The sequence below is a fragment of the Peromyscus maniculatus genome, chromosome 8, assembly GCF_049852395.1.
Source record: "Peromyscus maniculatus bairdii isolate BWxNUB_F1_BW_parent chromosome 8, HU_Pman_BW_mat_3.1, whole genome shotgun sequence".
Taxonomy (NCBI): Eukaryota; Metazoa; Chordata; class Mammalia; order Rodentia; family Cricetidae; genus Peromyscus; species Peromyscus maniculatus.
The window spans coordinates 58,509,921-58,531,461 of record NC_134859.1 but is presented as its reverse complement, the minus strand read 5'-3'; the positions used below and the strand labels follow the sequence as shown (position 1 = coordinate 58,531,461).

At 53.1% G+C, this 21,541-nt stretch overlaps 1 protein-coding gene across 2 annotated transcripts in view; it reads left to right on the top strand.

The window, feature by feature from the left end:
- Spns2 (SPNS lysolipid transporter 2, sphingosine-1-phosphate) overlaps positions 1–21,541 on the top strand; it is a 37,943-nt gene that overhangs the window by 2,454 nt on the left and 13,948 nt on the right. For both annotated transcript variants that reach the window (XR_006074722.2, XM_076542839.1), the window contains exon 2: positions 12,444–12,509. Coding sequence is in view for 1 of the 2 variants with exons in the window: in XM_076542839.1 (XP_076398954.1) it covers positions 12,444–12,509 (66 nt within the window). In the remaining variant the exon portion in view is untranslated. The remainder of the gene's footprint in view (positions 1–12,443; positions 12,510–21,541) is intronic.

Sequence of the window (21,541 nt, the reverse complement as noted above, 5' to 3'; positions counted from 1 at the left end):
GATTTCTGGTGAACTGATTAAGGGGGACACAGTGGGGGAGGAAGGCCTGGAAAGCTCTGGACACACCCCCGCCTGAGCTGTGCATCCCTCACTGTCCTGCCCAGGGAGTGAGCTTGTGCACTACCCCCACCCCACCCCCAACACAGCACGCATCATCTCCTCTCCGGATAAGCCTGCCTCCCTTTCTTTATGATGGCCTTCCCTCCCCCCTGCCCCCGAGTTCAGTTTTTAGGAATATTTACAATCTCTATGGTGACCACTGTGGCTTTCAAGGTCTTGTGCCAGGACCCGAGTCCACCTGTCGCCTGCTGGCCCTGCTGGGTCAGAGGCAGTCATGCAGATGCTGGGCTGTGTGGGCACTTTTGATGTTTGTGCCCACTTGGCCCTTAAGAACCTCACAGTCTGGCCCCAGCAACCTCATCAAAGCATGGGGAGTTCCTGCTCTTCTTTACATCTCTCCTGTACAGTTCTGTTTTCTCGTAGCATAGCCAGTTCTGTCCAGAGGAGTATAATGCCAGCTAAATATGAATGCCAAAAATGTCTGGTCTTCGGACAAAAACGAAACAGGTGCAATTCATAGATTTCATTTGTATGTGTACAAATTTGTACACATACATTTGTATGTATGTGTATTTGTATGTATCATTTGTATGTTCCTGGGAGTGTATATATGAATGTGGGTGGGTGTGGAAGCCAGCAGTCAGCCTCAGGTGTGGTTCCTCAGCAACTGTCCACTCTGTTTTTTTTAAAGGCCTGGAGCTTGCTGATTAGGCTTGACTGGCTAGCTAGTGAGTTCTATGGAGTCGCCTGTCTCTTCCTCCCCAGTACTGTGATTATAAGCACATATAAGCACAATTGCATGTTGTTGAGCCTGGCTTTCTAAAAACTATTTGTTTTATATGTGGGTGGGTATAGAGGTCTGAGGACAGCTAACAGAACGGTCTCCTTCCACCAGGAGTCCTGGGAATTGGACTCAGGTCATTAGTCTCGACAGCGAAAGCCCTTATTCTCCAATCATCTCAGTGGCCTGAGACCTGACTCCCCCCCGCCCCCCTGTCCACCCCCCCCTTCCCCCCGGTTCTAAGGACAGGTCCTCATGCTTCAGGCCTTCATGCCTCAAGCACTTTACCAGGCCAAGCTGTCTCCACAGCCCTAATTAATAAATTTGTCCAACAGATTTGTTATGTTATTCTGGGATATTTTGCATTTCTTTTCGTATCATCTTCCAAGTCATTGGATGATTTGGATTTACCAGCACAGCCGGGGTCAGACTCACCGTGGCAGGGGTCGCAGGAGGACACAGTGCAGGGTTAGGGTCTTTGCCACCAGAGTTTGTATCCAGCTGCATCAGTCTGCCAGCTGGCTAGTTGTGTGACCTTGCCGCCATCGTCTGAGGCTTCTGTGGGCCAAGTACTCCCTCCACCTGGGCTGGTATGGAATGAATGAGAATGTACCCACAGCACCTGGGTGGAGGCCAGATACCTGGGAGGGCTTCACGAAGTGTCAGCTGTCTGCGCTTTCATGCAGAGGCCCAAGCTGTGCCCCTAACCAGCATGTCCTTCCTCATTCTCTCTGTGTATGACAGTCCCTTTCAGGCTGTCCTTTGGGATACCTTTGTGAGAGCCCCTCCCTTCTGCACCAGGGTTGGTCTCTGTCCTGGCTTCTGCCTCTTTGCTAGCATTCCCAGCGCCACCCAGTGATCCAGGTAATTATGGGCTCTCATCCCCATGGGAACCCCCTAAGGGCAGCCAGCCTCATACTTGGGGAGGAGGGCTGGGCCCCCATTCTCTGCTCCAACAGTACTGCTTCACTTGGATAACACCGAGCCCAGCAACCTGGTCTAAATCCTTCCCTCCACCTTCTTGTACGGACAGGGAAAAGGAGAACCGAGGCACCTGTGGCTTCCAGGCCAGGAAGAAAGTTCCCTTTCTGGCTTTGCTTCCTGGAGCTAGAGTGACCTCTGCCCCTCGGCTCCCATCTTCCAAGGATGGTCATACTTGTTTGGCTCCTGGAAGCAGGCCCAACCAAAGAGGGCTGCTGGCCTGGGCTCTAATTGTGGTTGATGAGTGACTATTTGATAACCAACATCCTTCCCCAACTTCTTAGGAGCACCTTTGCCCTTCTCAAGACCTATTTTCTGTCCCTTTGATCCAGCCTGTGGCACTTTCCCCAACCTGGAGTTGGTCGTCATTGTGGGGGCTGGTGAGGAGAGACAGAGCCTTGCCCTGGGGGAGTCCTTTTCTGCCAAAGAAGCTGAGACCAGTATCCATGGCAACCACTCACTAACACAAGCCCAGAAGGAGTGATGAGCACAGGGACCCCGCCAGAAACACAAGCCTGGCAGGCATAGAGCTTCCCCTGAGCCTGAGGGCTGGGTCCTGAGCTGTGGTGCCAGGCTGGGGCTGACTCTCCTCCTAGCTCTTTGTTCCTCTGTCTAGTTGAGTCTGTTTAGGGAAGATATATGGGGAAACTGAGGCCCAGGGTATCAAGCCACACTTCAGGGTCTTGTAATTCTCTGACTGCCACTCTGGATAGAGATGGTCACCCTAAGGATACACATGGTCCTTACCACCTTGGGTAACCCTGTCCTGATAGTTCACCTGGCCATGTCCGCACTGTGGGGAAATCCCCACTAGTGATCTGGGTGTGGTGACCAGAGCACCGTCTGGCAGCCGTGCCCAGGTGAGCTTCAGAGTCCGGGAATGCCAGGTGACTCAGGGCCAGCCATCCAGCCCCATGCCCCTGTCTCCTCCTCAAGGCTCTTCCTGTTCCTCCTGCTAGTCCCTCTACTGCTGACCTCTCAGAGGTCAGTACCTCTCCGAGGAAGTACCCAGGGCCCCTCCCAGCTCTGACTAGGCCTCAACGTCCCGTTTTGTGGTTGGGGCAGGAAGGCTGCAAGGGCTTCTGGTCACAGTCTGGTCTGAGAGGGAGGCTGCTGTGGATAGATGGAGCTGTTTGGAGAGGGGGAGACCCTCACCCTTCCCCAGAGCCTTCAGCCAGAGGAAGTGGCTTTTGTTTCTGCCTGGGTGTGGGGGCCTGAAATCTTGAGGATAGACAGAGATAAGGAGGCACACTGAATACTGGCCCCATCCCCAGGCTCTGAGTGGCTCCTGGGCTAAATGTCCTGCTACTTACTGGCTTTACCAGAGCTCACCATCTTTGCTGGGTGACTCAAGGTGTCTCTGATCCCTGAATCTATAGTCAATGATTCTGTCCTTCCTGTTGTGCCACTCCAAGAAATGCTTGTCTGCTGGTCCTGGCTCTCCCTGGACCTCCCCGTCCTGGGACCATCAGTCACGGTCCCCAGGCGCTGCAGTCTCTGGCCTCTGTTTCCCTGTGGATCTTTACTTTATTTTTAAAAATTTTAGAGGTAGTTATTTTATGAGTTTTTTTTTTTTTTCCTGCATGTACCTCATATGCCTCACGCCCTGGGGGGGTAAGAAGAGGGAATCAGATACGCTGGAGCTGGAGTTAGAGATGCTTGTGCGTCATTATGTGGGTGCTGGGAACTGAACCCGGGTCCTCTGCAATGCAAGAGCAACATGTGCTCTCAATCGCTGAGCAATCTCTCCAGCAACCCCCTCCCCCCGCTTTTTGAGACAGAATCTCATGCAGCCCAGGCTGGTGTTAAACCTGCTAGCTAGCTGAGGGTGACTTTGAACTCCTTATCCTCCTGCCTCTACCTCCCCAGTGCTGGAATTATAGGCATGTGCTGCCATCCCTGGTTTAGGTCGTACTGGGGACCCAACCCAGGGCTTCATCGCCCTAGGCAAGCACTCTACCAACTGAGCTACATCCTCAGTCCTGTTCTGGGTTTTAGTTATTTTATTTAATTAAAAAACTTACATTTATTTATCCTATGTGCACCCATGCCGTAGCATGCCTGTGGAAGTCAGAGGACGACCTGTGGAAATTGATTCTTTCCTTCCACCATGCGGATGCCAGAGATCGAATGCAGGTCATCGGGCTCGGGGTCAGCACCCTTACCTGCTGAGCCATACATACATAGCTCTGCCTTCTTTTTTGCTTCCATCATGGTACATGTCCCTTCGACAGGGCCACTATCTCCTTCCAGCCTCAAGAGGCTGACATATCTGTGATCCCAGTGTGCACAGAAGGCTGGTCCAGGCCTGGGTAGCAGTTAGATGATCCAGCTCTGCCAGCCCCAGAACACCATCTTTGGGATGGGATAGGCTAGCTGGATGGGGGGGAGGGGCACGACCATGAAGGACATGTTCAGAGGCTTGGCTCTCTATGGCCATGGCTTGGTGGATTCTGCCCTTTTATCCTGGCCACGGTGCACAATGAACCTCTGGGCTGGCATTTCCTGGAAATGAGAGGAAGTGGGGCAAGCCTGCCCTTGTCTGTCCAGTCAGCCTTCGGCCTGGACAATGGGGATCACCTCACCCCAGGTGGAGCCACTTCTGGGCATTTAGGAGGGCATTTGGGAGGGCACAGTGGTGGCTTTCCCTGTCTCACCTGTGGATAAGGCAGCCCTGGCCCTGCAGTGAGATCCTGTGAAATAGAGAGCTGGTCTGCTCGAAATCCAGTCCTCTCCTGTTGGCTAGGCAGGAGTGAGCCAGCAAAGATAAGGCACTGCCCGATCTGGGGGTACAGGGGACACAGTTCTGGTCTCTTACCTCCCCTCTGCCCTCAGCTCAGCGACAGACCTTGGTCGGGTCTCCCTGCATCCAGCTGTGGTCTGTTTAGTGAGACTCCCAGGCAAGGATCAGGATTTGACTGAGAGGGCCTGGACAAGGGGGTGGCTTCTGTCAAGCATGTGAGGACAACTGGTGTGGGTGTCCAGGGGAGACTTGGGTTGACAATATGAGCCCAGGCAAAGCCCTGGAGGTTGGAAGCCAACTCAGCCCAAACCTGCTTGGTCCTTGGCTATTGCCCCATGTCCTTCTGAGATATGGAGGCAGAAGTCCCCCAGGCCCTGTGGCCAGTGGTGCAGGACACAGAAAGTTGAGGGTGTATGGGCTCAAGCCCACACAGTTCAGGCCCCTTATCTCTTCCTTATATTCTCTGCCCCACTCCTTGGCCTCATATCACCTCTGATGGTCATACCGCCCACACCTCTGAGGGTCAAGATAAGGCTGTGGCCACCTTGTCCCTGGCCCCTGGTGATCTGGGGAGGTGCCGGGCCAGGCCAGGGCTGTGTGGCTGAGCTGGAAAGGAGTGGCTATGCAGTGCCCCTAAATTGCTAAGGCTGAGTCTGGTTCCAGGAAAGGCAGCCCCAAATGATAGAGTAGAACCACAGGCCAGTGGCTGGTCCCACCCACCCTGGCAGGAGTTTGATGAGGAGGGGCATCCTCAGAGCTCTTGGAGGTCTGTGGCAGGTCTCTAGAGAAGGAAGGGGTTTTCCTAAGGGGGCCAACACTTCCAAGCTGGGGCTCCTTACCAACATGGTCCCAGCCAAAAATCACCCTCGACTGTCCGGATGTTAATGGCCTAGCTTTGCAGGATGGTGTTGAAGAAGCAGGCTTTACATATGTGAGTTAGAACACACCCAGTGAAGATGTGTCGGGATGCTCGGCCACCTTTTAAATCCGCAACTGAGGTGCTAAGAAGGGGGCAGATGTGTTGGTCAGCTTGGTCCTGAAGGACAAGGCAGGGGTTGGTCTGAGAGTGTGTGTGTGCATCTGGGCTGGGTCCCCAGGCTGTGGCTTCCTGGCCATAGCCACCCAGATCCAGGCTCTTGAGCCCCTATAATTACCAGGGTAGAAAGCTGCCAAGCACTGGATGGGAAATACTCCCACAGGGAGCCAATGCCGAGGCCACCACACAAGGACCAGGTTTCTGAGAGGGACTGGCTGAGGGCAGTATGGTACATCCCTTCAGATCTCTAGGGCCTGCTTTTCCAGGTATCTGCCTCATTTCAGAGAAAAGAAAACTGAAAGGTCAGTTGTCTGGGCTGGGGCTGCATCCTGCCCCACTTTGGTCAGGGATGACCCATATGATATGTATGGAGTACCTACCATGTGCAGACTCTGTTCTAAACATTTCAAATGGATTAACCTGCTCAAGCCTCCTAATAGTCATGGGAAGCAAAATCAAGTCATAAAAATGGAAACTACCTCAGAGAAGTTAAGTAGCTTTCCTAAGGTCACACAGTAGGGAAGGTAGAAAAGCTAGGATTTAAACCCAGATGGTCTGACCCTGGAGTCCATGCTTCTGAGAATTCCGCTAAGCTGACCGCTGCTTCAGGAGAGGCTAAGGCAGGTGAATGTGGCTTGGGGGACAGGTTTGAGTACCACATGGACTGTTCTGGATAACTAAGCAGGAGGAGCCTTCAAGGTCACTCTGTCTTGGCCTTGTATCCGAGGCTGCCTAAGGCATGGAGGGCTCCCAAGGGCAGTGTGGCCTTTTTCTTTTCCTTCTTGGGGGGTGGGGATGCTCGTAGAGCAGGTTGGGTTTAAAGGGGTACACCACTGCACCCAGCAATGTGGTCTTTTCTTACATTTGGCCTTTTGAGGACTCTGGCATCAACAGGATGGGATTAGCTGGAGGAGGCCTGGCATCCTGGGTTAGGGGTTGGTCTCTTGGAGCTACTGACCATGATGGGCTTCACCAGGAGCCTCTCTGGCACAGCTGGAATATGAGTAGGGCTAGAGGGTGTCCAACTCTAGGGTCCTCTGAGGGTCACAGGCTGTACCTCACCAAGAGCCTCAGAGGCAGAAAGGATACTCTGTTGGATGGGACCTTGGTTCTGGACTTGGGAGGATAAAGTGGATCTTAACAGATAGTACTGGACATCCCCGGAAGGGGCACAGGGGCAGTACTGGCTGTGAAGTGGGTAGTCACAGGGGCTTCTCATTTGCCTGGCCAGTGGCTTCTGGACAGTGTGTTTATAGATTCTTGGTCCTGGGCAGTCAACCTGGAGCTTGTACGTGCTAGGCAAGTGCTCTGTCGCTGAGCCACACCCTCAGCCCTCTTTGTACTTTTGTTTTAGACGGTGTCTCTCCCTGGCTGTAGACTAGGCTGCCTTCAAACTCAGAGATCCACCTGCCTGTCTGCCTCTCGAGTGCTGAGATTAAAGGCATTAACCAGCATGCCTGGCTCTCTTTTTACTTTTATTTTGAGACACTGTCTAAGTTTCTGGGTTGGCTTTAAACTTTTAATCTTCCTGCACCAGCCTCCCAAGTAAGTGGGCTTACAGGTATATACCGCCAGGCCTGGTGAGGGAGGCCGTATTGTAGAGCAGGCACCCTCTCTAAAAGTGACTAAAAGTCTTGGGCAGGTTTGTGGCCAGCCTAGTTCCTCCCTTCTGTCTGTTTATTCAGGAAAGAAATGGGGGTCCAGAGAAGTGAGTGGTCACAACTAGAGCTTAGTGCTCTGTGTGTGTGTATGTGTGTGTGCATGTGTGTGTGCATGCATGCCAAGTCAGGTCAGATCACAGAAGTCTTTAGTGCTGGACACCTAAGCTTTATTCAGGCAGCGATGGAGAACCTCAGAAGGCTCCGAGCAGCCAGGGACAGCAATACTCTCAGAGCTGGACCTGGCACATGGTGAGCACTCTTCACCTTGCTCTTGTCTGTTGTAGTATCACCCAGCCAGAGGCTGAGTCAGCAGGTCTTGAGGAAGTTGTGGGTGATTCTGAGGCATGGCCAGAGCTGACCTCCACCAGGCTGCAGCAGCAGCCTCTTGAGTCCAGGAATAGCCTTGAGGGTTCTAGAGCCTTATTCACCTGGAACCTAGTCAGCGATTGCTAAATGCTGGTGAGGTCTGGCTGCAGGAATGGTGAACAGGGGCAAGCAAGGGCTAGACGCAGGGAAGCTGCCGGCTAGGCTGAGGATCCCGGGGCTTATTCATGGGATTGAGGGTGGTAAGAAGGACTACAGGCGACTGCCACGGAAGCCTGGGTGTTGTTCAGCGGTGCTGCTTAGGGATGGAGCCAGCTGGCAGCTGTGGAAAGAGAAGCTGGGAAGCTGAAGGATGAGAGGAGAGTCTGGGGTAAGTCACTCTGGGTTGTCCACCCTGAGTGAGGACACAATTTGGAGAGCAGAACTCTATTTTTGTCTTGTTTTGTTTGGAGGTCACATGTAGCCCAGGCTGGCCTTGAACTTGCGATATAGCCAAAGATATCTTGAACTTCTGATCCTCCTGTCTCTTTACCTCTTGAATGATGGACTAGAGGCATCATGCACCACCACACTTAGTATATGAGGTGGTGGGAATCAGAATCGGAGCATAGTGAGTGCTAGGCAGGCAGCCTAGCAATTGAGCCACATTCCCAGATCCTTGGGGGGGGTGGAATTCAAGAGCTGCTCCTGTGAAGGAGGTACCAGATAGAGGCTGACAGATGCAGGATCCTATGAGGAAAGGAGAGCCTTCCCTCAGAGATTTGTGAGGGGTGTGATGGCTGTGAATGGATTTGAGAATTCAGGGATTCTGCTATTCCAGAGTATGTGTCCTTGGGGATAGAGACCCTGTGGCCCTTGTGGATGTGGGTGGGGTGGCTTCCTGGAGAGGCTGGCCTCAGGCTAGAATAGGTGGGAACCATACTGGGGTGGGAACCCCACCTTGTCCCCTCCCTGGCTGGAACTGGTGGGCCAGGGGGCCGGGCTTGGCCTGAGCTGTGGGAAGCTGCTCCTGGGCCTGAGGCCCATCCTGTGACCCAGCAAACCTCAGCCTCCAGGAAAGAGTCAATGTAAGGCTGTGGTAGAAAAGAGAGGATGTATGTGCCTGCGCCAGGCTGGAGCCCAGAGGAAAATGTGAGCCAGCTATGAGCTGCTGTGACACATGCTTCCCATGCCAGTGGCTATCGGGATCCTGTTCTCCTGCCTCTCCCCAGGCCGGAAAGACAGAAAATGACCTAGAAAGGCTCCGAGGGGCCTGACCCCTTTTGATGAAGTCTCTGCTCTACAACAAGGTTACTCGGGCCTTCCACCCACAGCTTTAGGGCAGGTGGCAGAGGGGACTCCAAACTTCCTGTACCCTGGCTTCTAAACTTCCCTAGAGTTCCTGGGGACCTTGGATACCTATCTGCGTGTGGAGAATGGAGAAGTCAGGGAAAGCTTCCTGGAAGCAGAGGCAAATGTCAAGCTGGAAAACCACTGGGTAGGGAGTGACTAGCTGGAAGGTTTTACAGGTTTTGATACAACTTCCTTCCCTGAAAGAGGGCTCTCATAACTTTAGACCCAGGCCCTTCCTTTGGTGGTGGGCAGACAGCCACAGACTCAGGATGGGTGGTGGGGTGAAGAGGGCCAGTTCATTCTCCCATTCCCTCCTGATACCCATCCTTTATCTACCCAGCTCTGAGGCTGTCCTTGTTATAGGCTCCCCATGGCCTATGCCCTACCCATGACCACCTATCAATCTATATCCATCCCGCCCCTTACTGTCCCTGGGGACCAGCTCTGTGCTGGGCCCTGAGCTAGGGGATAAATATGAAGCAGGAAGAGGCAGGGCAGAGGACAGCAAGAGAGCCTCTTTACTTTTCACCAAAATCATTGCAATTTTCTTCGAAAGGATTAGCATATTCGGCATGCTAATGAGTTGGCTGGCGGTCCTGCCCCCAGGGAGCCTCAGTATAGGGGCTGGTCACTGAAGGCAAGGTTGGAAAGCTGGGACAGAAGAGGGAGGAGCCGGGGACTGAGCTGATTACCACTGGTCAAGGGTTCAATGAATCAGGCCTATATAACAAGGCCTCCACAAAAATCCCAAACGACTGGAGAGCAGGGGTGCTGGAAGGTTCCTGCAAGGTGATGTTTTAGGAGGTGAGGAGGCCCCATGCCCCTCCCCACATGTCTCAATGCAGGCATTGTTCTATGTGTACTCTGAAATCTTTGTCATAGACGTGTGTGTGTGTGTGTGTGTGTGTGTGTATGTGTGTGTGTGTGTGTGTGGTGTGTGTGTGTGTGTGTGGTGTGTGCTTGAGCACACGTGTTCCCCCTGAGTTCTATGAGCTGTGCTAGCAAATGAATTGAACTTGAGGGGGTTGTGGGAACCCCACAGGACAGCCTGGGGTTTATGAGGGGCACCTGCCATGGGGAGCAGCCTTGGGACAGAGTCTTCACCCTGGGGAGTCTGATGCCTCCTTTGGTGGATGCTGTCAGAGCTGAAGTGACCGGTTCCCCCTTTGTGTCTGCTGCAGCCGCCAGGGCTTGTGTGCTCTGTGGAGACCCCCTGCCTTGACCTTTGCTCACAGAAGCTATCTGTTATGAGAGTCCATTGACAGAAACAAAGCTTGCTTTTTTTTTCCCTTCCGTATTTCAAGACCTGGTTTCAAAGCTCATGTCCAGAGCCTGAGGTGGTGTGTGTCAGTGGCTTCCTCCCCCTTACCCTTGGTTTATTCATGTGCAGAATGGAGGTGGCAACTTGAACACCAGGCGCGTGTGTTCAGATTTGCCCTGAGAGCCTCTCCATACCAGAACTTACCAGGAAGCAATTACTAATGGCATTAGCTCCCAGTCACAGTGGGTCCCCGGAGTACCCCTACGACCCGTGTGGTGTGTCTTCCCCACTGAACGAACTCATCCTGACCCATCCTTGGGGTTGGCGCTAATATCAGGATGGACCAGGAGACACTGGGCAGTGACTGACTGAGCCTGGCAGAAGAGGGAGAAATAGGGAAGACTGCTTAGAAGAGGCGGCGTGGGAGCCAATCTTGAAGGAGGGCAGCGATCGGTAGAGTGAGCCAAGGCCAAGCTGGAGAAGAGGCGTTTGGAGTGTGGAAGCAGGCATTGGGTAGTGTGAGAGGGGCTGCCATCCAGGAAATGGGACAGGAGGGCAGGGTTGGCAGAGCTGTGGACCTGTTGTCTGTGACCTGAGGAAGGGCTTGTACACTGTGGATTCACAGGTAACAGTGACTGAGAGAGAGAGGTGTGGTTCAGGAGGGATGGGCTAGGGCCTGCGAGGTGAGTGTGGACAGTTCCCCAAGGTTGAGCCCGTTGGCATTGCCTCTTGGCCTCTGAGACTGGTCAGGGCTTCTCTGGTCCCGCATAGTGACTCTGTCCGTCTGCAGGCCTAGCTCCTACTCTGCAGCTTTGTGGCAGGGGCATTGCCCCATTAGACCTTGGTTATTAAGTCATTAGCTAGACCTCACACTGCCTCTTCATTAGCGTAATTATGGAGAATCCACTCAGGGAATTAGAGAGGAAGATGCTTTCTCCCGACTGTCAGGCTGCCAGCTACCAGCCAGGCCTGGCCCTATAGCCGGCGAGATCCCTCAGCTTCCCAGAAGGGCCTAAAGAGGGACAATGACATTTGGTGCCCCCACTCCATCTGTCATACTAGACTCAGACACAGTGCTCAGCAATCCCTGACTCCTCCTTCCATGTTGGTGACTTTGAGCTTATGGTTCAATCTCCTGTGCCTCAGTTTCTTCACCTGTCCAGTGGGATAACAGTGCGGTCTCACAGGGCTGTATGGTATTTCACACCCAGCAACACAAACCGCCAGTCACCAGTAATGCTGTTATTGTCAGAGAAAAGCTCCAGGGTCCCCAAGGGCCTCTGCTCCCCGTGTGGGCAGCTCTTGAAGGCAGGGCGTCGTCTCTTCCTCTTCTCTCTCTAACCCCTTCTCTGTGGTAAAGAACTGTGGCCTGGTGGTCCTTCTGTCCACAGAGATAAGCCCAGTGGGGCCCTGGGCTAAGCTACTGGGGCTGCTGACTCTGGAGACTTGACTAAGAGCTACAGAAGTGATCTGGGGTCTGTAGCGCAGCTGTGGCTCTGTCTATCAGCAGTGGATGATTTGTAGGTTTTCTTTAGCTTCTGTTGACGGTCAGAGCCCTAGTGGAGAGCAAAGGTGGTAGACGGGGGTGGGGGTGGGGGGTGGGGGTGGGGGGTGGGGAGTGTGAGGGGGTAGAGTTGCGGGGGGAGCAGTCATGGCCTCTAGGACCTGTTTCCCTGAGGCCTGCTTTCTGTGTCTGGGAACTGGAGTCCTGGTCATGAGGGCAGCTGGCATGAGTGGTGTGTGTGTGTGTGTGCACGTGCGTGCGTGCGTGCGTGCGTGCGTGCATGTGTGCATGTGTGCATGTGTGTGAATGTTGCCTTAAGCCACTTGGTCCTCGTTTCTAGTCACCGGTTGTCTCCACAACTGGCTGTGGCTGCACTTTGCTCTTTAGCTGGGGACTTTGTGAATGGCAGAGAACAGGACCCAGGCCTATGGTTCAGGTCCTGCTCTCTCACCCAGGGTGGAGCACAGGCAAGGCAGAGGTCAGTCGTATGGGGTAACCACAGGAGAGCCTTGCTCTGCTTTTATACTTCAGGCTCCTGCCATGGCTGATGAGTGGATCTCATGCCCAGGCTGAGCATGGAAAGTAGAGGAGGGGAGGCTGACACCCCAAGCTTCCCAGTGGTCTGGATAGCCTAGGCAAAGTGGAGGTCACATCAGGGCAGGAATGTGGGAGATGGGCCAGGCTGGTCTGAGACCGGGGCAGCTAATGGGAATACCCTTGCATTAGACTTTGCAGTAAGCACCCTCTGTCTCCCCTCCAGGTGTTCTTCTGGACATCCAGCAGCACTTTGGGGTCAAGGACCGGGGTGCCGGCTTGCTGCAGTCAGGTAAGGCCTATTCTTACCTCGCTATCTGCCCAGGGGTAGCAGCTCTGCTCAGCCTTCATTCTCTTGGTCTCTTCTGTCCTCAAATCAGAACGAGGGTGGGCATTGCAGCAAAATCCCACTATTCCCTTCCACCATGGGCCCTATCCTTCTAAGGCCCAGCTTCTTTTCTTGTAAACCAGAATACACGCACCTATCCCAAGTGGGTGTAGAGACAACGGAGAGCACAGGGTCGGAGCCAAAGCCCACCAAGGGGACCCTTCTTTGGGGTTCTAAGATATCAGCGGTACCCAGTGTCTTGGCCCACTTGGTAAAAAGGGAGCCAGTGATGTGGGTGATGCCAGCGGAGCCTCAGTCCCTGTTCCTGTCACTGCACCTCCCTCCACGCCTTCATTCTGATCCATTTAGGAATCAGCTCTTGAATGACAAGGGATGCCACCACCTGTCAGCTTCTGAGGGACTCTGAGGTCCTGGGTCCTGTCTAGGCTTGGCCTGAGGGTTCCTGCCTCTCCTTCCTAGGATCCCGGCCTCCCCATGGGCCATCAGAGGCAGGACCTAAGGTCTTCTGGGCTGTGGCAAATACAACAGAGGCTATGGGGGAAGCCACTGTGCAGCTGCCCTAGCCTCTCAGTTTCCTGTCTGGAGACAGAGACCATGTCTCCCTCTTCCTTGCCCTACCCTTCAGGGGCCTGTAGGATCTGTACTCTTGGCTCCCTGGCCTAGCTTTGGCTATTACCACCATGGCCTAAGCTGGCTCTTGAAGGTCTGCTGGAAACTCAGTCCAGTATGGGATCCCAGGATGTCTGGTCTTGACTGGGCTCCAACCTTGTTGTAATGACTCCAGCCTGTCTCTGGGCCTGGAGTTCATCTGGCTGTGAACCCTAGGCAGGCTGGTGTGTGGGAGAGCTCTCTCTGGTTTTGCATTCCAGCCCATGAACCCTTCCCCAGCCTAGCTGTTCTGGGAGGGTGGGGGTGGAGGGAATCTGCCTTGGAACCTGCCTGACCTGTCTAGGTGGCATTCCGTATGCACAATGGCCCCTAGAGCTCCCAGAATGACACTGCCATGGCACGCAGCACCTGCCCAGGCCCCTCAGAGAGCACCCAGCTCCTTGTCCCTGAGCAAAGATCCTGGATAGGGTCTCTGGCTCAGAGAGAGATCTATTTACTGGCTGTAGGACTCCTTCTTAACAAGTGACACTTAACTAAGGAGGGGCAAGGCTGTGTGGTCTCATGTCCACATAGTGGTCAGAATTCTACCCCAACAGCTGTGGCCTCCACCCAAGCCATGAGCCCAGGCCTTTCTTTCTGCTTCCTGGCCTCCCTGGCTGGGCTGTCCTGCTCTGTGCACAGTGGTCACCCAGAGGAAGGGGTCCTGGCCAGTGGTGGTATGGGAAGAGTACACTGCACAGCTCTCCTAGACCCTGGCCCCTACCACACATGGTCCCTGAGTCCCCAGGAACCTGGATGAACCTTATCCCTCTGGTCCTAGCCTTGCTGGTGATCTGGAGGGAGGTTGTACGCCAGCTTCCTTCAACTACCCTGAGTGTGGTCAGTCCTACCTGACCTCTTGGGGGGATGGGAGGTACCAGTTCCAGAGAATGTAGGAGGTCAGGCCCTGATTCCTTCAGCAAGTACCTTCCAGGTTGGATTCTCTCTTCATAAGAGGGCGCATGGTTCCCTACTGATCTCCAGGGACCTGGCTGGAAGTGGACCCCACAAATATGGTCTCCTTTGATTGTTCCAGAACCCTACGGGCTCCCTTTGCCAAGTTCTCTTGCTGGTGAAAGAGGTGGGCCAAGGGAGGGGAGCAACTTGCTGAGTGAGGACTTGAGGCAGAGGGACCCTGCCGCTGCATGCTGCTGCCCTCTTGGCTCTTGGAGTTCGAGTGTCTGGCATCCCAGTGTCCCCACAGATGAGAACTCCCAGCCTTCTCAGAGTCTCGTGAGTCCTTGCCCCATGGCCTTCACCCTGCTGTTTACTGTGATGCAGCTGGGATGGCTCCCCGCAGTGTCCTCACCCTGTTGGCCATTTCAGCTAAGAAGCTGGGCAAGCTCAACCAGGATGTGACTCAGTGGGCACCAGAGCAAGGCACCTAATTGGCCTGTGCCCCGGGCACCTGTCTCTCCGCTGAGCCTGATAAGGTCGGAGCTGGTGGAGGGCGCCAGTGAAGTGTTGCTGCTTGCCTGGATCAAAGGGCCAGGGCTGAGAACAGTTTATTTGTGGGCTCCAAGGGCTTTGGGGCTGGGAGGATTGTGAGGAGATAGAGGGTTTGGCTTGGGCCTGCCCTTCCTGTTAGCCCCTGGGAAGGGGTCCACTGTCAGCATCCCCTTGTACAGTGCTGCTGGCTCAGCTTGGCTTCCGTGGCAGCCCACAGTAGAACTCTAGCCATCGGGGGAGCCTCCATAGCTCACACCGGAAGGGACAGCAGCTACTGAAGCTGTTGCTTGGCATGCCCTGGGCTGGGTGTTGTTCACGCTCAGGCCCTTCTAGCAAGCAGAGTCCCCCACCGTCAGTGGTAGCAGAAAAGGCCATTCAGTTACAGCTCAGGTCCAGGGTTCAGTGTGGAGCCTGGAGAGAGATGGGCTGAGTGTGCGCCTAGCTGTGGCTGGTGGCGGGTGGGAAAGGCTTCCCAGAAGAGGGACTATTTCAGCGGGGCTTTTTCATTCATGGGAAAGGACATCTGGTCAGTTTGTCAGTAGATGTCAGAGCCCCATCTCCCCCTCCACCCCTGCTCCCACCCACACACACACCTCGCTCTCCTAGCTGGGAGAAATATGCAGAGAAAACCCGTTTAAATTACATAGCTGTACTTGAAAGCTAACAGGGAATTCCCAGGTGCCAGAAGCAAAGAGCTGCAGTCAAAAGCTGGACTGGGAGATGGAGCTGCGGCCAGGTGCTTCAGAGCACCAGGGGCAGTTGTGTGTGCTGGGCCCTTGGCAGTGTTCGTAACGACATTTTCACAAAATTTCAAACGTGCGCAAAAGCAGACTAGCACCACGGGCTTCCCCCAAGTGCTGGTTCTGTAGCTTCCTGGGTGCGCTGCTGGTCATCTTCCAGGCTGGGGAAGGAGTTTTTACCCGAAGCTCAGGCCACTGCTGGCTTGGGCTTCCAGGGTCACGAGGCTGACTCAGTTTTCCCTCAGAACTCAGGCAGGCTCCTGATCCCAAGCTTGTCTAGGCTGGCCGACGGCTCGACTGGTCGTGTTCCCATTCCAGGCAGATGTTTCCTGCCTGCCTCTGACTTTCTGCAGAGAGCCGGCTGCCAGCCCTGGCACCCTCAGGCCTGCTGCTTACTCCTTTTTCCGTGGAAGCCATCTGTTTCCAGGGACCCCAGCAAAAGCAAATCCAAGGGACTCTTTAGGGAAGCCTTCATGATGTCGAGACGGCGTGGACACAAGTGACAGCTCTCCCTGAAGACAAATCCACATCCAAAACGAATAGTGCCTGATGCTCTAGAGGACCCGGGTTCAATTCCCAGGCCGTCTGGTGTCTGATCACACCAGGATTAAAAAAAAAAAAAATGAATAGCACACACAGTAGGGCAGAGAATGTGATGAGTATGTGATGTAATGGAGTGCTTGCCTCACAGGTTCAAGGCCTTAGGCTCCATCGTCAGCACCAGGGGAAAAAAATAGAGGCCACAGGCAACTCATCTTTGTGAGAAGCAGGTCCTGGAAACAGCTTGAAGAACTACAGAGAATAGCCTAGTTTTTAAAGGATTGTAGAAATAGGTATAATTAGCTAGGCATGGTAGCTCACACCTGACATCCCCAAGCCAAGGCAAGGGGATTACTATGAGTTTAGGACTAGCCTGGGCTACAGAACAAATTCCAGGATAGCCTGAGCTAGAGTGAGACCCTGTCTCAAAAAAAAAAAAAAAAGCCCTAGGAATGCTTAGTTTTAAAGTTTAAAGGAAGTCATGATATATATAAAAAGAATAGCAAATGCCAGGCAGTGGTGGTGGCACATACCTTTAATTCCAGCCCTCAGGAGGCAGAGGCAGGTGGATCATTGTGAGTTCGAGGCCAGCCTGCTCTACAAAGTGAGTTCCAGGACAGCCAGGGCCGTTTCACAGAGAAATCCTGTCTTGAAAAAAAAAAGAATAGCACACATTGAAAAGAGAACAGGAAGATGTTTAAAATACCTGAAACTACTAGAAGTTAAAAAAAAAATTTGGTGTAAAATAAGGTGACAGTTAGATACATTGATGAGTCTAGTTGAAGAGAAAATAAACAAATTAGAAAATAGATCTGAGGGAATCAGTGTCCATGCAACACAGGGAAGGGACAGTGGGTGTGATGGTTGTTTGTGATGTCACCTGGCCTTTGTGACCTGTAATTGGTCAGTGTGAGCTTCGGTATGGGGAGAATGGAGGAAGAGGAGGCAGAAGAATCAGTAGGACATTCCTGTGAAGGGCTTGAAGACTGGGCTAAGGTTCCTGGCTTTGTCTTGAAGCAGTAGGGAGAAGGCAGGCGTGAGAGCAGGGCAGTCCCTGAAGTTGTATGCATCAACGTGTTCACACTGTTGCCTAGTGCAACAATGGATGGCAGAGGAGGCTGGGGGCTACTCAGGGCTTGAGTTTGTGGGGCCACAGGAAGTGCCAGGATGGGGTAGGGTTAGAGGAAGAGATGGCTCAGACTGAAACCAGACAGTGTCTCGCTCCTTTTCCATCTTGATCAGCCCAGCAGCATGCTCTGCTTCAGCAGACTTAAGTTCCACAGGCAAAGCTGAGCAGCTCCACAGCCACTGTTCCAGGGCCTGCTGTCCAAAGGAGGCCCAAGAAGCCACCCACCTGTGGCTGGAGAGGCCAGCGCCGGCTTCCTGTCCAGAGTGGAGTGTAAAGAGAGCAGTGGTGGATTCTTCCTGCCTGAGGGGCTGAATGTGGAGGGATCCCAGATGCCACCAGAGGAGCCATGTGTGCCCTGTGTCTACCCCATCCATCGGCTAGGGTGGCCTGGGTTGTGCCTGGATGGCAGAGGCTGCCCACATCTGTCTGAGTCTCCTCCCTGCCCACAGGATGTGGAGGGTTGTGTGTCTTCTTGAAATAGCAGCCAGCTGGAATTTGGACTTGGGAAACATAGCCCTGGTTCAGCCAGGCCAGGCAGGGGCAGGAGGTAGACTCCACAGCCTCAGTGACTCCCCTGGCAACCACCTTGCCATCTCCTACTCTGATGCCACTTTCTCTGGTCAGGCAGGCCCCACGTATAGCGAGAGTGGCATCTCCTACCATAGATAGGGCTGTGGTTGTCATGCAGATTCCCTGTGAGGCTTGCTCCCACCTTCTAGATGTTAGCACATGAGCTCTGTGTCAGCCACAGGAAATAGATGACACCTCAGACATGTCATTCAGCCACCCATCTGTCTTGTTTTTTCTTTTGTGGTACTGGTGATCAAACCCAGGACCTAGCACTTACTAGATAAGTGCTCTGCCACTGAGCTATGTCCTAAGCACTTTTCATTTTACTTTGAAACAAAGTCTTGCTATGTATCCCAGACTGGCCTTGAACCTACCATGTACCTCAAATTGGTCTCAAGCATGCAATCCTCCTGCTTCAGTCTCTTGAGTGCTAGGGTTACATGCATCATCCATGATGCCTGGCACCCCTCTCCCAGGCTCCCTTCCATTTTTCCTGATGGCCTTGAGCCAGCTCTGTGAAGGAGAGAGAGTGTAGCTTGGCGCCTGAGTTCCGATACCGAGCTAGACTCCTCCCATCAGCAGTAGCCCCGGTACCCTGCCCCCTCTGCCTGGCTCCTTGCCCTACAGCTCCATTGTCCCAGACCTGTGGGCTCAGCAAGCGTGAGCTGAGTGAGGTCTTCCCCACACCCTGGCCACAGGATGTCCTCGTGTATGCGGGAACTGCCGGGAAAGCCACTCTGCCTATATTGAGGTTGGGGGCGGGGCAGCCAGTCTGGTCTGAAAGCTCTCCTCCCACAAAGACCATGGGGCAGGAGTGGAAGGCACCGGAAGCTTCTAGCTGTTGCTGGTCTTTATTTCCAGCAGAGCAGCCTGATGGCTTTGTAAGCCTCTCAGTGCCCATTGTTCCCAAGGGACATAGTTCACTGTCCAGGCCTTTGCCTGGGCTGTTCCTCCCGTCCCTATCCTGACAGTGTGCAAGGCCTGCCACTGGCCAGTGATGCTCCTGAGGGCTAGGAGGAGTCTGAGGGATGAGACTTCAAAGATGACCCGACACATTCCTGACCCTGGATTCCTTTGTTCCTATGGGGAAGGCACTGAGGTCCCAGCTTGCTATGTTATTCAGGGTGTGTTCCACTACCCCTTAGGGCCTCAGTGGCCCCAGCAGTTATGTGGGTACAGAAAAGTAGGGCTCAAGTTTTTTGATGGAGTGGAGGAGTTTGGGGGAGTGGCAGGCTGGACTGGCAGGTGGGAACAGGTGCACTGCTTACAGAAGCCTACCAGCCCTGGTGTTCCTGCCCACTGCACGAGCAAAAAGTCAGGATGGGAGAGCCAGAAGGCTGGCCTGTTGATGACAGTGCGGTATGACCAAGGCCTGGGTGCCTGCTTCAGGTTCCTCCAGTCATCCAGTGGGAGCGTTTCCAAGCGTTCCTCCTCACAGAGGTGGGGTGGGGTCATGCTATGGCTCAGAATGCAAGCCCAGTCCTGGTGTCTAGGGACCTGTCTCCCTCCATGCCCTTCTCAGACTACAGCCTGACCCATCTCCTGCTGTCCCAGTACACCCTGAACATTCTCTGACCTCAGGGTCGTCTGTGGGGACCATCTTCTTCCTAGTCCAGCAGCAAGTGATGTAATTTAGAGCAAGGGCTTTAAAGACGGGTAAACTGAGATTTAATTCTGGCTCAGCCACACACTTGCCATGTGACATAACTTCTTTTAGCCGGGTTGTCTCCTCTGTAAAATGAAGTTATAGCAAGAATTTGACTGAGATAATGAATGCATATGCCAAGAGTATATCCAGGGCCTGGCCTGTAATAAGCGATCCATCATTGACAACTGCAGGCTTATTGACAACAATAAGCATCATACTTCATTAACCATCACACAATATGATTAGAAGACTTAAAATTTACATAATAGATAAGGTTTATATATAGAGAGACATGTATATATGTGATACACACATATAAAGTGTTTTATATATATACATATACATGTATATATATATATATATATATATATATGTATATGTATAAAGTGTCATCCTCATGGTGAACTCCTAGGCACGTTTTATTACCTGCTTTGACGTCACCAGGATTTGGTGCTCCCTACTGATTCCCAGGCTTTAAATACATTGAGCTGTGCATCTCCTACTCTGATTTTCTCTGCCCACTCCCCACCCAGCTCAGACAGGCATACAGAAGGCAGTTGTTCCTCTTCCCCTAAACACGTGTAAGCCCTTTGCAACTAAGCTTTTCCTTGTCCACATCCTGATCTGATCTCGGGCAGGTCTTGGAGAGGCGGGGCTAACAAGAAAGCATTCTTTCTGTAGATGTAAGGAAATAATATTGGCCCTGGCTAATGTAAACAGAGCCTTGTTGACCCAGCCGGGCAGGGCGTGAAGCACCTTCCCCCGCACTGCCTCATCCAATACTCAAGCCACCCAGAGCAGCAGCTATTTTTATCTTCATTTTACAGATGAGGAAGTTGGCGTGGAGAGCTGGCTCAGACTGGCTCATGAGAGCCGATTGTTAAATTTTTAGGAATTGTGTGAGCTGCTTGTTAGACACAGCCATTGTTCAGAACTAAATTATATAAACTTACAACTGAGTGATTTGTATTAAAAGAAGCTGATAAATGCTCAGGAGTCATCACTTCCTAATTACTTTCCTACATCAGGCTATTATCAGCGTGCTTGAGGTAAACTCCTTCTAACTGAATGGTGGAAACGCCTGTGATTGGGAAGGTACTGAGTGCTGAGCTTTATGTCTCTTTGGTGGCTTGGCCTCAGCTAGGTGGGAGTGTTTATACTATGGAGATGCACAATCTCCAGGCATCATGGGCCCCTCCTCTGACCCTTTTTAGAGAACCTGTCTTTGCACATTTACCAACACACCAATGAAGCGGGGACAGAGATGTGACCTGGCGAAGGGTCCTAGCTCAGAAGATGCAGAGCTGGGCTTGAACCCTGGACAGGATGTCTTTGAGGCCGATGGACTGATTCTGCTCAAAGCCTAAGTTACAGACCTGAATTACCAGGTCCTCTGTCCTGTGTTTCCAAGTCCAGCAGTGAGAAGGATCCTTCCTGTTCCTCTACACAGCCCCTTTGCCTTGCTCAGGGCCCTCCTCTTTCCATTCTTCCTCCCTCTTAAATGCTGCCTCCCCAGGGGCTGCTAAGCCGTGCACACAGGAGCCCAGCAGGCAGAGGCCAGTGTTGTCTGGCCATCTGCCAGCTGGCAATGGGACTGCCTTCCATGAGACAGGGGGCTGCCTTGCTGTGTGGTTGGCCTCTACTGGCCTCACCTGAGTCTCTTTATCTCACCTGGCATGCCAAGCCCCTCCCACCGCCACCAACAGTGGCATTCTCTCCAAGTCCCACTTGACTCTCTACCATGCTGTTGTCCTGGCAGAACAAGACCAGGTCATTAGTTCTTTGCTCTGCACCCTCCTGACTTCCCCATGGAGGAGCCCACTCCATCTGGCCTCTCAACCTTGTCCTTTTGCGGCGGACACTCTGGCCCCTTTCCTGCCCCTCAGACATGCTAAGTGCACTCCGGCCTGCTCCCCCAGTATACCTGTAAACGTTTCCTTGTCTCCCACAGGCCTTTGCCGAGGCGAAACTTCCCAGACTCTAATCTCCTGTCCGTGCCCTTTGATCCTCCCTAGTATTCCTCACCCTCTTGCACAGCTTATTAATTATTACTGCTATTGTGTTATCTGTGTGTTTTTCTTCCTTAGAATGTAAGACCTAAGCAGGCAGGACTCTGGTGTTCATTCACCCATGAATCCCAGACACCTAACATTAGTGCATTGCAGATGCCCTCTCTTAGTTACTATTCTGTTGCTGTGGAGAGACCCAGGACCAATGCAACTTACAAAAGTATGGTGGTTTGAATGAGGAT